General features: G+C 41.2%; 1 protein-coding gene across 9 annotated transcripts in view; it reads right to left on the reverse strand.

The window, feature by feature from the left end:
* Positions 1-2778: 2778 nt before the first annotated feature.
* ZMIZ1 (zinc finger MIZ-type containing 1) overlaps positions 2779-18737 on the reverse strand; it is a 338520-nt gene continuing 322561 nt past the window's right edge. For all 9 annotated transcript variants that reach the window (XM_030951382.1, XM_030951384.1, XM_030951380.1 and 6 more), the window contains 3 exons: positions 16249-16412; positions 10776-11024; positions 2779-7223 (listed from right to left, as the gene is read on the reverse strand). In XM_030951382.1, the coding sequence (XP_030807242.1) occupies positions 7116-7223; positions 10776-11024; positions 16249-16412 (521 nt within the window). In that variant the 3' untranslated portion in view covers positions 2779-7115. The remainder of the gene's footprint in view (positions 7224-10775; positions 11025-16248; positions 16413-18737) is intronic.

Consider the following 18737-nt stretch of genomic DNA (forward strand, 5'->3'; position numbering starts at 1 on the left):
GAGAAGCCAATGTATTTAGGAGTGGTAAATACTAGCGTTAACTTTGCTGTGCGTAACTGGATCTATCAAAAAGTATAGTGAGTTGAGTATTTGGAAAGATACTGGACAAACCAAGCAGACATGTTCAACAGACAGGGGGAAGAGCCTTATCCCATCTAGTCCATGAAAGGGAAGGGTTTTAACAGAAGGCTGTACTTAAATTGTAGGAAACCAATTATGGACTAGGCAAGGAGTACTTGGAAATGCAGATGAGCTACGTGGCAAGCCAGCCTGGCAGCCCAGCTGTGCCACGCTGTGTGCTAACACAGCCTGCACGAGCTGTGACCTAGTCGCTGGCTGCTTGCTTTACAAACAAAATTGCATCATTGATCAGGTTCCTTGGGGGCCACTTTTATATTCCCCTGGAAAATTCTGCAGACTGATGAAAACAAGATATCTCAGCAGAAGCTTTCAGTAGTCTGCGTGAGACAAGAAAAATTTTGTGTTGTTTTCAGACAGAACAAATATGAGTAGTGCATTGATGCAATGACAGATATTCGGAACAGTATCCTACATAAGAGTCAGTAGGATTTTGGTGGCACAAAATAGAAAACTGTAATGAGATGACACATTGGTAATAATTAAAAATGTAATAAAGAAAGGTTCATGACTGGAAGTTCATAATGCAGGAAGATTTGTACAGATGTGGAATTTAAGCAGATAAAAGAGAAGTGAATTCTGGATAATTACACATACAAATATAATATTAGGTACACAAATGTAAAAACCACATGCTTTAATTTTAAAGGGAAACAGAGGATAACAAATTAAAGAATTATATATAGAATATCAGGTGAGAGTTGTACAGCTGTTTTATATGCTGACTAGGTTACTTTAAATGAAAGCAAACAGCTCTATGCACAGGACTCCCATCCCCATTGTCCAAGCAGAAAAGAGACAAGGGGTCTGTCCCCCTTCCATGTTCCTAATTGTTTTCAACGTGTTACTCCTGTAAAAAGCATAGTCAAGTGCATGGCAACAGAATATAATGTGCATAAACAAAATAACATGAGTCAGAGATCCATACTGATGAGGAAGAGCAGAGAAGAAATGCAGGGAAATAAGCTTGTTCTGAAGTTGTTGAACAATTGATCAACACGTGGATTAACAGAGAAGTCACAGACAGATACTTGTGTAGGTGGCTCTCTGGAAGCAGAGTGCGCAACGCACAGAACACACTGCCAGGACATGGGACAGGAGACACCAGCATCAACTGTATACACACATCTTACCTAGCCTGGGGTCCTCAGGTGACAGCTGGGAGAAATACCACTTTCAGGATTGTTGCAGCCTCTGCAGACTTCAAAGTAAGCTTGAAAAATGTACAGTGCTTAGGGACATCACGAGCTTTCCTCCAGCTGTACAGTACCAAAGTCAGTTTGCACTACGTCTTGTTGACACTTCTGGGGAGCTTCCAGGAAAACAGAATACCAAAAGCAAAACAGTTATTAATTATGGGCTGAAATGAATAAATACTTTTTGATTCACTACAGTGTACACAGTAACTTCGTTCTATTATGTTATCCTAAAAAACTCCACTGGAATGGGTAGTGCCGCCAAGGAAGGCAGAAATTCAGAGTCAGAAACAAATGATTTTTCCAATTTTGAGAAAATAAATCTCTAGTCTAGATTTACACATACATACATACATATATATATATATATATATATATACACACACACATATACACATACGTGTGTGTATCCCAATCAACAAAGCCTAGTGCCCTTGTGGAGGTGTGGAATAATTGCTATAAGTGCTTGCATAGATAGATGGATACTCATATTGTGAAATGGTTGTTTGTTCCCAGGTATTTGAATGTATTTCAAAGGTGGGCTCTGCCTAAACGCCTTCAGAAACACCATCTGTAAATCCAGAGATACTCAGTAGATCTGTTAACCCAAGTTCTCAGATGCAGTGAGTGATGGCTGTGGCTCCATTCAGTGCAGAACTCCACCAGGACAGGACCTGTGTGTGTTTCTGCTATCCTGTGAGAGTACTCCTTGTGTCACCATTCAGGCTGCTTACAGCTGAACAGGTAGGTAAATTAAGCAGATTTGTAACTCAAAGGTCGCATTTAGAAATCAAATGCTTCAACTTTAGGATGGAGATGCATTAAGAAAAAAAATTGTCTAATTTCACTTTAATAACAGGTTCCAATTGAAAGAAAACTATCAAATTTGGAAGAAGTTAAAACAAAGGTGCTGGTCTTTTAGTATCTCCACGTGTGCCAATTCCAGAGAGAAGACATCCTTTCCTCTTATTCATATCACATAAAGATTTAATTTCAAAGTAATTATTACTTGTCTGGGAGAGAGGCAGTGCCCTGCATACTGAAGAACAAATTACCAATGCCTTGCTTGGCAGGGACTTTTTTCTGTGTGATCCCATATTTGCATTCATAATCTTTTCTTTTATCTTCAGTCTCCAGGGTGGTTCCCACCTTTCCCTTCCTGCACCAAGTCCTGCTCTGATAAAAGGTACACCTCATGCAACTGACTTCCACATTAACTCAAACCAGGGAGAGTAAAGGGGAAGTTCATGGTTTCAAAATGAAACTCAAAATTTACAAAGCAGCTGCCAATTAGTCAGACCTTAATTTTGCAGATTTATTTAGGAAAAAAAATTTAACATGAGCAAATGAGAATACTTCAGTGTTACAACAGAGTATATAAATGTCTAGCAATAGTCAAATAATTTGATCTTTAAATACAAAATAACCACATGAACACCTAATATACAGGTTTCATCTGAATACATATTTATTAGATAAATATTAGGTTGTCACATCATCTAACTACATACAGTTTTGCAAGACTAAAAATCACAATTATTTTTTCTGACCAGTTTAAAGTATGAAATGATTGCATTGTACTGTACATACAATGTACAAACAAAGACAATGGCCATTTTTGCATGTTACCTCAGATTGTACTTTTTTTTTTTAATTCTCCTCTGATCGTGATATCAAAAATTGTACAAAGTATGAATTTGGTTACAATTTTTTTTTCTTTTTTTTTTTAATCCCCGTATTTTTCTTCATTATTTCTGTAGCACCCTAAAAATACACAGGTGATAGACTAGTACACGTAAGCTAAATATTACATGTAGATAAAACAAAACAAAACAAAGGATCAGAGTATATTACAGAAGTGAAAGTGGAACAAATGCTGAGACTCCACAAACGCTAACAAACAGGATTCATTTTCCACATAAGATGGAGCTTCAAGCTTTTTTTTTCCTGCGAAATAAAAACAATGCACATTCCAAGGAAAATGAATGCATTTCTGTTAACATGTCTCTATTTGTCATTTACATATGTACAGCTGTCCCTTGAGTCTCCGCTGCAGACATTGGTGTGTACTGTCAGTCCTATAATAATGTCTTGGCAGCAGAACTGTAGATCTCTGTGGGTTCTTTCCCAGATGAACTTCCATAGGGAAACGATTAAAAGGTAAACAAAAAAAAAAAAAAAAGAAGAAAAATACTACTGGAATCTCATATAATAATTAAGCTTTAAAAGAAATTACTGTGATTACCCTATTTGCTAGGTTTTTTTCTCTAAACTTTAGTACGGCAGTGAACAAATAAAAAAAATAACTAAATTTTCAGAAGCTTTTTCATACTGACTTCACTATACAGTACCTGATTTTAGGTGACAGATAAATTTTAAAACTGTCTCAAATGTCCAACGTCTGGGTGATGGGTAAAAATTGTACTTTCTTTTTTAAGTTCTGCTTAGAAACCAAACATTTCCGCAAGTTTAAAGATGTCAACTGTCCGCTTTAATTATCTATTACTGTACAAAGCAGATGCCAACACTGCTTCAAAAATATTGCTAATATCTATGGGGCTTTTTTTCCCTTTATGCTTTCCAACAGGTACTTTTAAATGATACATTTTAAATACTAGCAGTTAGCAAAAGGTCAATCCTTAACATACCTGGCTTAAAATACTAATATTGTGTTTAAGAGAAAATTCATTTTAGGTGACTAACTTAGCTGCTCAGGAATCAGTGGAGAATGAAACATGAAATAGAATCAATGAAAAGAATCAGAGCAACCAGTTCCAACTAATAGGGAGAAATCTTCTTTATTCCCAAACCTATGGCTTAAGGAACTTACTCCGCAAATAGAAAAAAACTAACTCTAAGGGCATAAAGTCAGTTTATCATTAGCCACCTCTGCACATGACTTCCAGACTTATATAAAAAATGCAGCAAAAAACCAGGGGGAAACTATTACAGGAAAATGGCTACACAACACATCTGTATCAGTAACTGAACAATGGTCTTTCCTAGGAATTGTGTGATAGCAGAACCACACCACAACCATATTACCATGTATTACACCAAGGTATCTTTAATATTCTGCACAGATCCTCTACAGGTTGTCAAGCCTATATAAGAAAAAAGACACTTCTAATCAGAATAAAATATACTATACTGTTTCCCTCCCCCACCCACCAACATCCCTAAGTGTCTTTGCCCCAGTTTCAGAGAATGGAGCACCAGTACAGCGATATAAATATGGTACCATACAGATTTGCTGCTTGCCTTAGTGCATCTTTACCTGGTCAGACAGCTGGTCCTACGTGTTCTTCTCACTTGGGCAAATGAACAAACTCTGCCATTACCAGCTCACGATCACCCACAGTCAATGAACACTGGTTGATCAGTTTGGGTTACTTTTTCCCTAGGCAAACACAATTAAGTTTCCATGACAGAGCTGGGCCCTGATTATCCAGGTACTGCCTCATGTATCAATTCATTCATCACATAAATGGATATGAAATTTGGGCTAACTTACCAAAAGAAAACAGGGGGGAAAAAAACCCAAAACCCAACTCCCTTATTCTGTTAAAGAACCCTCAATTTTCTTTTTTAAAAAAGGACCCATATTTTTCTTCAGACAAGGTATTTAAAAACACCAGCAAAAGTATAACCAGATCATGAAAATGTTGAATATTATCAAAGACGATACTAAAATATTCACAAAGATATTTACAATAGCAATTCTTAAAATAATTGATTTTGCATAATGAACAGCGCCTTTCTTAAAAAAACTTGAAAGAGGAAAAATATAAGTGTGGGACCATTTCTACATAATACATTTGACAGATTCAATACTCCTACTGGAAAATAAAAGAACTAAACCGCCATTTCCTTTAATATCTACAGCAAGGTGCTGCTGACTAGCATATATATACCACAACGCATGTACAGCAGTAGTGGGAAACGTTTACAAAAAGAGCAAAATGAAACAAAAAATGCAGAGAATTTACAAATATGACTTTGGTGAGCAAAGCAAATCCAGAGTCGTAAGCACAGAGCATGCCATTTACAGCATTGCAAACTAAACACAGAGCGCTAGGAAGCTATCTAGTCAAACTGACAGGAACAAAGAAAATTTTGCCTGGCACTTCAGTTTAAAACGCATTGTGGCGAGCAAATGAAGGGTGTTTGATTATATTTGGGAAGAGGAAAAGGAGTAGGGTCAAATATGCTTTAGTATCAAAAGAAACAAAACCAGTAACTGTACAGTGGGGGAAAGCTGAAATGTTGCACCACAAGGGCAAAGTTGGCACACATGCACTTCTTACACAGCTACTGTACATCATTTATAAGAGAGAGAGAGACAAAGAGCACAGAAATGGGCACAGAAGCAATAGGAAGCTCATGCAGGAGCAGCAACCACACGAGAAGCAAAGATCACAGGGGCAAGACAGTAATTGTGGCAGCAGGGTCTCTTGAGGGCAGTAGCAATCTACTGACAGGTACTTATTCTCCCCACACTCAGTCCTTCAGAAGAAAGAGCTTATCCCAGCAGCCAAAGTTTAAAAAAAGAAACTGAAGGAGGAGAAAAGGAAAAGGCGGAAGTGTCTGTAACAGTCACGAAAACAGAATGCAAAGCAAAACTAAAATGAAGCTGTAAGACGTCTGTCCAATGTCAATGCCCCTTCTCAAGCTGATTATTAAAAATATTTATGCAGAAAATGATGTTACTCTCCCTCCATCCTGCAATGATTTCCTCGCTGCCTTCAACCCAGCTTGTCTTACTATGCATTGTGCAGTACAGACAGTGACACAAACTCTTGGGGCACCGAAGGCTGTAGGTAATAATCAGGAACAGTTTGGTTTGCATCCCCCCTCCCTCTCTTTTCCATTATGTATGGCATACATGGCAAAAAGATCTATTACAGCAATCTCTACAGCTGGATGTTAACGCAGTCAGAAACGGTACTGATTTGAAACCAAATCACAAAAATCCCTAAACACTGCAAACTTTAAAAAATTTTTTCCTGGGTGCTTCCAATCTGTGTGCTGGGCCAGAGGAATCCTCTGCAAAGAGATGGTAAAGATCCCTGCGCTTGCAGAAATCCCGACACCCACGGCTGCGGCCTGCAGAGCTCAGGACTCTGTTACTGAAGTGGCATTAGCTACACTGCTGGCTCCCTCTGACAGGCCTGTGTGTCTTCCCTAACTTTGCCACTTGACTGTAGGATTTGTGCTTTTTTGAGCTTTGTAGGTGGTTTTTTTCATTTTGTATGTGGCCAGGACAATTATTCCAAGGCAAACCCATGGCTGGAGGGGGGCAGAGGAGAGGTGGGGTAGAGGGAGATACAGTTTCAAAAACATGGAAGAACAAGCATTGTAAAGACACTCTGAGACGGGTCAATTAAAGACAGTTCCATTCTGTTGATTTTTCTTCCCTTGCCAAGATTCGGTTTTGCCAAGATACTTCACACTATGTTTATCACAGAACTCTCTCTCTAGAGCATGAACACCAAATGGGGTTTCCAATAGCTGCACAACTGTCTATGCTTCTTTGTCACATGTAGCATGGCAGACTTGGAGATTACTGCATTTATTTAACTTTTGTATTATTTTCTCCCGTCACTTTCGCAGTCTTTGAAGCTAACAAAAGCAGTTCTGAGATGAAGAAAGCAGGGAGTGCACCATTGGATCGAGTTGTGAGGTTTTTTTCTTCTCTTGTGGAAAAGGAGTGTTAAGATTCCTCGCTGTGCAGCCACACACGTGTGAACAAGTGAAAAGGATGGGAGAATACACATGGTTTCAGTTGTTCTCAAAGAGAGACAGAAGGTCATCATTGCTATTGCTTGGCAAATCAGGAGGATCCAGGTATGAAAGCAGCTCATCTGGATTTGTGAGTTCTGGAAGCAGCTATAAAATACAAAGATAAAATAAAAATTACAGATAACAGAAACACAACTGAGAAAAGAAAGGGACTAAACACCACACATTCCTGGAATCTGGTTTTCATAACAATATATCCAAACAAAACAGAAGGCAGTGTCACAAGCCTAACACCCTCAGATGATGCAGTATCCAATTGCTCGTGAAAGTCTCTGTGACTCAGTTTTCACCTGTGAATTACATTATCGTCTCAGTTAGGGTTTCTCAATCCACCTCCCCATCATATTGCCTGGCTCATGATGCTGACAAAACCTTCTGGATAAATGCTCATTACGGATGTTTCCTATAAAACACTGCATAAACATTTGAAAAAAGCACTTTGAGTAATCCATATTTGAGCTTTAAGGTAGATGGGCAAAGGCTGGTCTGGCTCTCACACATCAGTTTGATGGCCACCCAAAGCCTGCAACTCCACAGAAGGAGGCAGCCCTGTCCTTTGCTCACTCCTAGTAACTCCTCAGTGCACTGATCTAAGCTGTGGGACAGTGACCTGCAGCAGGGAACTCACCCAGGGTTAAAGCAACCAACAAATCAGGGAAAGTAAAAAGGAAAAACAATTAAGGAGGAGGATGGAGAGAGGAGTGGCAAGGCAGCTGGGCAAGTCCTTCTCCTTTCTGTGGCAGGAGTTTACAGTGGTTGGAAGTACTTACTTGACTACAGCATTACATGCAATTCCAGACATTTTAAAGGGTCACAGGTGTAACACTCCATCCAACAGAAGATGACCTAATCTGCACAGTTCTTTACCAAAATGAATAGCTGTGGGACTTCAATTTGTATTTCCATGAAAATGGAAATAAACCATCACAACACATTCTTTTTGATCTGACAGATGACAAGCACATCATAATTCCTGGGTTGTGCATCAGGCAATGTTTTCTGCTCTATAATGCATCTCACCCTTTCCTAGGCAAATATAAAAGTGTCATATATAAAGAATTGACAGGCAACAGATCGTAATAAAGCCCTTTTATGTTCTGCATTGTTTTAAAGACAGAAAAATATGGACTGTTTTAACAAACTTAATAGTAGGTATAAGAAATTAATTTTAAGTTGTTCAATGTTTTCAAATATTATAAAACCAAAAGCTTGACCACTTCAATTTAACAAATAGATACTGTATTTATATGGTTCTATTACTCTTGTGCAAATGAAACTTCATCTTCTGACATTATATGGATAAACAAATTTTTCAATAAGCTAAACATGAAATGCCAAAAAAAGTTTACTGCTTTCTAAGCATTTTGAAAAAATGCAATGTCAAATTTACATAAACAGAATCTACCAGAAGGATTCTTCTTCTTAAGCTACCACCTCATTTTTTTCATGGTAAAAATGCTATTGTCATTGTATGGAGATATGAGATTTTTAAATGTACTTCACCTCCTATCATAATTTTTTATGAGTATATCATAAAAAATCCAAAAAGAAAAAAAAAGTCCAAAGAAAATGGCAGCCCCACCAAGTGTGGAGAAATAAAAAAGTTATTGAATCTGTCCTACAATTTTACAACTTGTTCTTAAAAATTTGAATCATCTATGAGACTCATTCTCCAGGGATTTTTAAAAAAGTTTAAGGAGAGTGGAAGTTTTAAGCAATATGCTCAGTATGTGAAATTGAAGTCTTCTGAGTTGTGAGGATGACCTCAGCTTCCCTCAGTCAGAGGGGTCAGGCAGCAGCAGAGCTGGCCTCCTGCCCCACTGGTGTGAAAACCAGAGACCTCGGGAAAGACTTGCTGGGAACTGAGAGTGCTGTGCTGCAGCAGGGACAGAAGAGAAAGGGGTGCCAGGGCCTGTGAGGGGGTGATGGGGACAGAAGCTACAGCAATGTGCCAGATTTAGGGTAGAGTTTGGAGACATGTACCCTGTGCTCCTGAAGTGCAAATGGAGAGAGGTCTAACCAGTGATTTCAGCCTTGAGTCTCTGCTGTCTGAAGTCCCCGTGCAGATCTCCCCTGTCTGTGCCTGCATCCATATGAGGTGGATTCTTTAACCGAGGTTAAATCTCAGACTGCATCTCACTGAATTCCTGCAGAATGACTGTGACTGTGCCAGTAGGGAGTGGGTCAAGTCGCCCACAGTACAGTGCCCTGTTTGCTTTGCTGCGTGGGACCTTATTCAGCCACAAGACACCCATTAAAATAATCCATCTGATCAGGATCACAGGTATTTCCAGTAAGTTTATTTCCCACACTGTACAGCATTTGCCTCCTGTTAAGAAATCAGCAATCCTTCACCAGTGATAACCACAGTACTGTGTAAGTGTACAGAGTTTTGTACTTTGCTTCTCACCAAGGAATGAGAACATAACAAAATACTGTATGATTCTTAAATATTAGAAGAAAAAAAGAGACATTTTTATTTCACCTTTCAGTATTGCTCAGACAGTATCCTTAAGGGTTCAGAACTTCAACTGCCACATGAACTATTGTTCCTAGAGGATGTGCACACAACCATATTGTGTGAAACAGCAGAAGTTGCCTCACTGATCACTGTTCCTGCAGCATCCTGGAGCCTCTACCTGTCCCCTAACCCCTTCCCTCCCCTGTGAGGCTACCTGCCAGCCCAGCGCTCCTGTGTGACAGAGGAGATGCAAGTATACAGCAACAGCAAATACAGATATAAATCCAAGGCACAGAAGCGAACACATCTCTAAGGAAATTACTGTGCAGCAGCAGACTTTGGAACAGACAGAAGATACACATAAAGGAATGCATGACTCAAACAAAAATCCAATCCTAGTGCTAAGGATTTATATTTTGGGAGGTAGATGGCTAACCAGAGAGATATACCTCAAGTAAGTCACTTCCAACTCCACTGAATCAATGTTAAGAAATGGAAGACTACTTTTGGCCTTAAAACTAGACTTCAGTTAGTTGTGAGCTGCCCCTCATGATGGCTAAGGAGGCTGAAAATGTCCATGTTGTTTACGTCCCTGTGTGGTGTACTGGGAGGACGAACTTACGCTGTTGAGCTACCCACAAGAGCAGGTTTGGAAGGGCACAGATGGTTTCTGGCAGCAGGGAGCAGGGAAAGTGTCACAGGGTGGGCCAACACAGACCCTGCTCCTAGCTGGCCAGGACATGCTGCAGGGCTCAGTGCAGAGCTCACTTGGCACAGCAATGCCATGGTCAGAACCTCATACAGCTGTGTCCCTCCTCCTATCCAGGCACTGCAACAGCTTCAGGGTCCAGGAGAGCACAGCCCAACCAGCGCTGAGGTGGGAAGGGAGGAGATGGCTCCCGGCCTGGTGCCCGAGCTGCTGCCTAAAGAAACGCCTGCCTCGGTGCAAGGAAGAGGCTTATGGTTCGCACACCACGCAGCTGCTCCAACCAGAGCCATCTGTTCTCCCAGCAGGTCAGGAGTGCCCTGTCACCTCGGCTGCAGCACCGGTGCCCATGTACCAAAGCATGAGGGATGGCATGTGCTGTGGAAGCAGCGCCGGCCCCTGCCCTCCCCGCCCTCCCGCGCGATGGAAGCACACGCTATGGCAGGCAGATGAGAGTATGACACAGACTTACATCCAGCGAGGGCTCCGGCATGTCGGGTGCTCCCTGTCCACCAGCCTGACCCTCTAAGGCTGAGGAGGGGTTAAAGGTCAGGTCACTGTGTGGATGGTTGCTAGAAGCGGCCGGGGGTGGCTGCCGGGACTGCTGGGTAGGAGGCCCGCTGTGATGTAATGGCTGCCCTGACTGGCTGCTGGGGTGAGGGACGTGCAAACCTTGCTGCATGGAAGTATGGGACTGATCAGTGCTGCCGGGATGAGGGATCTGCGGAGGAGGAAAAAAGCAGGAAAAGAAAGTGAGGCCACAAGGTACAGTGCTCGCGGTGCCTGACTCTGTAACTGCATGTTATAAAACAAAATAAATTAAAAAATGACACACACATCAAAAAACCCCAGCAAAACCAATCAACAAACAACAACAACAAAAAAAAAAAAAAAAGAAGTAAAAAAGCGCCATTGGAAAAGGAAACTCCATATCCCAATGCTGGAGGAAGTGTTTCAGCTTTTTGAAGGTTGTCTGCAAGGGGAAAAAACACATTGAGCTTGTGCTGTTGGTTTGCTTCCTTGTAATGTGGAAAACTGTATATGAAGATGCAAAACAATGCACCACAAAGAGGAGGGAAGGAGGCTTATGGGCACTGCTCAGCATTACCAAGGCAGATGCTTTTGCCCTAAAAAACGTTATGAATGAACAGAGAATTTGTTGAATGATCCCTATGCCAGGAAACTCATTACCTGAGAAAATGCATAATTTCTGCTCAGCTCCCCTGTTCAGTAGCTTCCTGACACTGCAGCCTATTCCTGTCTCAGCTCTTGACAAACATCTTGCAAACACCAGCTCTTCCCCTCCTCCTTCCCTCCTTTTCTTCTCAGAATGCCCTGTTAACCTCTGTGAAACGCTGAAGGTTTTCCTTGCTGATATTCCTGGGCTCTGATGGCTGACAGAACCAAGGCACTCAGGAAGAACATTCCCCACCACGAGCCGAGCTGCTGTGGGTGGCTGCACACCTGCTGACTGCAGAATACACAGCCTTAGCTTCAACTAAGCCAACAATCACACTCTGCTTTGTATTCATGCTGTGGATGAATTGTCTAGCAAGAGCTTAGTGGTTTTTTATGTTTTCTGTGGGGAATAAACTACCAATCCACATGTGTCTTCCTAACCCTATTACTGAAAGAGGGAAAAGTCTTTCTCACATGACAGAGAAGCAATAAAAATGCACAAGCCCAATTCTTCCTTCTGCTGCATGTCACATTTAATGCTAGTGGATTCTCTGGGGCTTGACCTTGGTGCCATGCGAAAGAAGTGTCTGAATGCTTCAGAATCAGATATCTCATGTTAATTGGGCATATGGAGAAACAAAAAATGTAAACATTTTTTGAGGAATGCTACATATTGGACAAAGTGAAGCTGAAATAAAAGAACAAATACATAGAACAGCATGAAATTCATCCAGCCAAGCCAACAGAAACCAGCAAAATGCTATGTAAGTATTCACCCTTTCATATCACATAAACTGCAGTGTTATCTCAACTTCAGCCTTCAGCTTCAGAAAGCAAAAGGGAGGTTATTACAAAATTTAATTAAATATTCCCATAAAAAATTAGAGAAACAAGTATTTTAAAAAATACTTTTCACCACTCTTAGGAAAACCGAAACTTGAATACTCATCCATTGGGACAGTCACACTCAGCTGCATGGAGGTCCTTTTCAATACTTTGGTATTACAAAGGTTTGTGGAAATTATTCTACCTGCATGGTATTTGGCTTTCTGTCCCATATGAGAGTTTTACAAATAAGCAGGTTAGAAATACTACATTGTGTTTATACAGGCAAGGATTTAAATATATATTTAGCTGACAACACAGTCACTTGGGTCCTTAGACAATGGGTGTAGAGGGACTAATTGTTTATTGTAAGACTGAGGGCAATCATAGTCTTTGAAGAGCCATTGCAGATTCCAAATCCATCCAACTTAGGCCACTGACTCCACCAGCCCCTCAGTGAGAAAGCAAAATGCTCAGGATGGGAACATTTTCTATTTGCATTCAGCTAACTGATTATAATTATTCTATGGTGAAACACATTGTAAGCAGCACACTTTGGGTATGTTTAGCTTGCACCTGCAACTCCCACCATTTTATTCTGAAAGCACTGACCCAGAGTCTAACAAAGTTGCCTTTGCTTGCACAATAATAAGATAATTCCAGAGTTGTTTTTAGTGGCAGAAGCTTCGGCGCTCTTAAAGCATTTACAGTCTATGAAAGAAAAGCTTCGAGCAGACAACTACATCTTCAGCTTAATAGCACAGAGCAGCACAGCTCTACAGCCCAACAGTGACCTCTAGGAGTGCTGAGATGTACAGCTGTGAAGCAACAGAGCCTGCCACTGCACAGCAATATTATTTCTGTCTCTGAAGAAAATTATTAGTGGGAAAAAATCACCAGGTTAAGTCAATGGTTTATATCTCTCTCCATTACCAGGGTCACAGTTTTACCAACTCTTCTGCTGTGTTAGCTATCAAAACTGTTAAAACATGCCATCCTGCCTACCCTGCTGATGTTCTTGGCCACTTTTCCCATCCACCTGTTTGCCATGTCTGCAAGGTGAAACCTTGTAGACATGCACTGAATTTCCGCACCCTGCCCCTGAATTAGTTTCCAGTCACATCAGTACCTGGGTCCAGATCACTTCATGGCTGCAGTAACACTTTTGCTGAGAGGGAGGAAAAGTGAAAATAGAAACAAGGGCAATGACTTTTTACAGTAGCACCAGCTCATATCACCTCCCTGAGTGTATGAACCTATGGCGTCATCATCCATTGCTCAGTCCCTCCTTACACTGTCTGCAAGAAACACTAAACTACAGCTAACTGAATTCTCTCTGTTGTCTAAAATGTGGTTACAATTTCTGAAAACAAACAGGAGCTGCCATGATTGTGGCAGCTGTTCTGCAGCAATCTCACACTCTTGCAATGTGGTATCTGTTCCACAGGTCTCACAACACTGTGCTGGGGAAGAGGTATTCTGGTCATGTTTCAGATCCTGATTTTTTTCTTCTTCTATAGGAATGGAACAGCAATGTTAAGGGAAAGAAATTCTGATTGATCCATCCCTGGTTACCCAGCCCTAAATATACTGGGCAAATATCTGCATTTCCTGGAGTGACCTACAGAGTATGTCTGGAGGGATCAACTTTCTCTGCCTACCACTGTGTAAGAGCCACCACATAAATCTTCAAAATAGGACTGCTAGGAACTTCCTCAGCAGCATTCAGCTCCAGTAAGAGAGACCTCAGGTCTAAAAGGACAAAACATCCAATCCCAACTCCCCTTGTAAATGGCCAAAGTGAATACTATGTGCAAACTACAAAAAGCTGCTGTGTAAAAGGAAAGACAAAGCCAGAGAAGAGCACAGGCAATACCTTAAAACCTTGGTTCAAATCACACCATTTGTTTATAGTTGTTTTTGTATGAGGTGTTTCTTTAAAGACATGCAACTACACAATTTAGGCATGTGTTAAAGGCATGTATTTATCTAAAAGCAGTGATTTTAAAAGATGTCTTTTCTTGAGTGTCTGCTACAGACAAACAGTTCATTTTGAGTGAAAAGAACAGAGGATAAGAAAGAAAGAGAAAAGCAGAGATTTTATAACACTGAAAGGCTGTGTAGGAGCACTAAGAGTCCCCAAATGTGTACTGAAAACTGCACAGCCACATTGACAAGGTTAATCTAATTCTCCTCTGCTAAAAGACCTGAAAACTGATTCTCATTACAGAAAACCAGCCACTGACATAATGTAGGAATCTGCTTTAGCACTGCTTCCTATTCCCAAATGATATTGCTTGAGTAGCATGATAGATGAGGGAGAAGTGAGGCAATGGTTTCCTTTAATTGCCAGCTATCACAAGCAAGTATTAGATTTGCTACAGACTGGCCCACAGAACTGGAAGTCCATTAACATTTGCCTAGATACACTCCCAGAGCTCTGGAACATGCATAGCCTTGAGGAACTTTCACCTCTGCTATACGTAAACAGTCCCATTTTCAGAAAGCTACAAATTCTTCACTTTTATATTCAACTACTTCATATCCTACCACTTCAGAAATTTCACCAGGGCAACAACTACAGCAAAGGTAGAGGCAGGTGCCAGATAATGGGAAGCAAAGAATAGTTCCTTGTGACTTTGATTTGAAGGAAAGCAGCTGTGAGTGGTTCAGGCTGGTTCACCCATTTCCTCTCACTACTGTATTCTGATACTGTGTGGTTGATTCTTGTGCAGAGAATTCTGACCACTCTGTGCTGTGTATGCAGAATTTGCCAATGCAAAATTACAGCATGTTTGTCCTCATTTATCAGCCTGTAAAGTGGTAAAGTCATTACAGTTTCTGGACTCTTCCTCTGCAGACAGTCTTGGTACCTGGACTCTCTCCAAACTAGATGAAGAACTCTTTCTCCACTCTCTTCTATTTCTCACCATCCTCCTTGGAAAACCCACTGCCAGCTAGAGGAGACATTGACTGAGTAGGCTTTTGCTGAGCATCTGCTACCACGTTTCCTCATTACATTCTGAAATTGTACTTTCTAGGATTCACTAAAGACACGGCACATATGACTTGTCAAGTTAAACATCCTTCCTGTGCAGTAACAGTGCACTTTAAGCCCCCTGCTCTGCAACTTAAATGAACATAAAAGGATGTATACACACCCCACACACAGAGTTAAAATAGATGACTAACCATGCCTAAGAGCTAAATGCTGCTGGTAGGGTAGCTTTTCTATCACCTAGTTGCTGCAGTACTGCATTTTCTGGAGATATATAAAGTTCTGTATAGAAAACTCAGTGCTCTGAACAAGCTGCTTTTCCAATACACAGTTCTGCCTCACCATCTGAGACCTGAGGAACCTCTACTTTTCAGTCTCTTCCATTGATATTTTCAGACCAGTGGCAGTGTCTCTCCTTGAAATCTGCAAGCTTGTCCTATTACCAAAAGTTTAAAAGTGCCTTTCATGCTACTTGAGTAGAATTCCCCCACAAAATGCTTTGATGCAAATTTTGCCCTCAGAGAAAAAGCCAGGGAAGATATTGTCCCTGCTCTGAAGTCATCCAATATCTTGCTTTAACAAACTGTCTCTTGGAGATGGATATTCACAGTCCTGCTGGCCTACAGAATGAAGTACATTTTTTTTCATGTGTCAGAGCAAAGCACAAAGATTAATACAAGCATACTGAGCCAGGTTCTTTCTTTTAGATAAACAAGCTTAAATGACAATTCAAAAAGTGCAGAAATGCTTCTCCAAAAACTCAAAATGGCCAGAAACTAAAAATTGGCATTTCTGGCATTTCTCAAGACTACTCTATTTCACCAACTTCCCAAGTGAGGAACCCACAGAAAGTAAAAGCAGTTCCTAAGGTGAGTCCATCAGCTGGACGAGAGCTCCTTACCCCCAAACAAGGAGAACCTGTGTGCCCAGCATCATTACTTACAGATTCCTGCATGGGGTGACTGAGAGGTTTGTCCAGAGCTGCCATGCTGCTCGGCATGTCTGGGGGATGTGACAGCTGTGGCCCATGCATGAAGTCATTCATAGATGTGCCACCAGGATTCCCATGCGGGAAGTCAAAATTGCCATGACCTTGGTAACTGTTGCCTGAAAGAGAAACAGATGTGATTTGTTTCCAACCTTGACATCTCTGAGTGTCTGGCAGGAGCTGTGTGATGTGAGGCCCTCCCTGCACAGCACAGGGAGCTGTGACACTGAACTTGACAAAACTGTGCCCCCCAGTGCTGAGCGAGTGGGGACAGGGCACTTGGCTTCCAAACACTGGCTGCTGCAATAATTCATTTATGAGTTGGAACTAATTGAAAACTGCTGACATTTTGAAAAACTATTGCCAAGTCACCACATAAACGTAACCATGCCGAGAAGTAAACGGGATATTAAATTCTATGGGATATTTGTATCTGGAAGCATCTCAGTGTAACTGAGACTGACTGGCCAAGTCCCAGATTATTTATAGGACACCTGTGTTATTTATGGCTGTGCTTCTACATGCTCAGTAAGACTGTAACATTGCTGCAGCTTCTGATGAAAGTAATTGACAGAAGTGAATCTGGAAGATGCCACAATACAAGTTCATAACACAGCCTCTACTCTATCCCTTCATAAAAGGTATAGAGAGGTGTTCTCATCTAATTGGGGCTTCCACAAAACTTACAAAATTCACTTGACTGACTGGATTTACACACACATCTTGAAGCAGGCCTGGAGTCCCCTGCTGCTCTGCAGGATGACCACTGTCCATAGGGATCCACCCCACCTCAGCCCAGGGATCTCCCAAATTCTAAAGCAAGCATGTATCCCAATATAGGGATTATACTCTTCCTATTTTTTGTCAAGATTCCTCTCTTAACACTTCTAACTCAGATATCAACTCTAGTGGCTTATTTGCTATGAAAAAGTGAACTAAAACCATTCAACTATTTCATACAAGCAACTGAAGTGGATGATACTGAGCTCTGAAATAACAGAACAGCTTTGGAGCTTGCACAGAGAGCTTGCAGTTTGTCAGTAGAAGTACCACAGTTTTAAATATTCAACTCAAGAAGGGAGTTTGACAAACTGAAGTAGTTGCATCATTTGCTCTTTAGCACAGCTTCACAAGCATAAGTTTAATCTTGGAGGAATAGTAGTCATTAGCCATGTAAGAGTACTTCTCAAAGACGTCAGGACTTTGATCTATCATGTAAATACTGCAGAGCCTTACTAATTCTCATTTTGTTAATCTGCAAACTGGATGAGTCTCACAGAACATAGCTGGTCTTGCCTTGCATCAGGAATAATTAATTAGCAGGCAGCTGGAATGTGGTCTTGTAGCACTGAATATTTGTTATGTTTGCAAATTAAACCTCAGTATGCTTCCTGTCAAACCCAAATAAACAAACATAAACCACAGTAGTAATACTACTACTACATTGCTCTGAAGAACTGTTAATCAGAGGACATTATGTAATTGCAATCACTAAGTTTCAGTGCATGTATTGATGGAGAATAAAGATACAAGGCACCATGCCCAGGGACTTACAGCCATGCAGCAGCAAGCCCCTCCCTGCAGCAAGAGCAGTGCCACGTGCTGAGGGAGAGACCTGTCAGACATTTGGGATAATCTGATGCAGTGTGCTGACATCCCTACTGCAGGGCAAACAGGTGGGTTTCACCTGCCAGAGGGGACTCAGGGCTCCAAGGAGCAGTGACTACCTCTGCTACAGGACCCATAGGGGAAGGCAGCAAAATAACAGTTGAGGCAGCAATGCTCACACCAAGCCTAAACCCCACACATGACGTGGCTATCCTGTCTACTCCTGAGTATGAGCTGGAAATATGGTGAGGAATAGACAGCTCTGTTCTCAGGCTCTGACTGCACTTCACTCCTACTAAATGGGGGAAAAATATGTGATTCAGTGCTCTTGGCTTTGTTATAGTAATCATTCATCTGTTTGAAAACCTTGTAAGTTTTATCATCTGTCATCAGTTTTGCAGTCACTGGAGCAAATTAACCGTATTTTGCACGCAATCTATATTTTTCTTCAACGCCTGCAAAAAGCACATGTATCACCTTGTAATCAATTTGGGGATTCTGATAGTGAGAACAGTTGGTCTTTTCCCAGAGCTGAACTGACTCATATAATGTTACTTGCAAAAGAAACAGTCTCTGGTTTCATGTTTTCAGAATTGTCACTATAATTGAGTTATTCACAACATACCAGTAATTTGAAAACCTATCTCCATTTCCTGCATTTAGTTCCCTGATCCTCAATCTGGCAGCACAAGGGCAGAGGAACTCAGAAGTAATTTTCTAATGCAAAGGTGTTTGCAAAGCAGCTAAAAGCTCTTTACAAGTTGTCCCTTTTCTGGTGGTCTATGGAATGTCACTCATCTGGCCACAAGTTAACCTAGTGGCCCAAGTAGCAGGGT

This window comes from Camarhynchus parvulus, chromosome 6 (genome assembly GCF_901933205.1).
Source record: "Camarhynchus parvulus chromosome 6, STF_HiC, whole genome shotgun sequence".
NCBI lineage: Eukaryota > Metazoa > Chordata > Aves > Passeriformes > Thraupidae > Camarhynchus > Camarhynchus parvulus.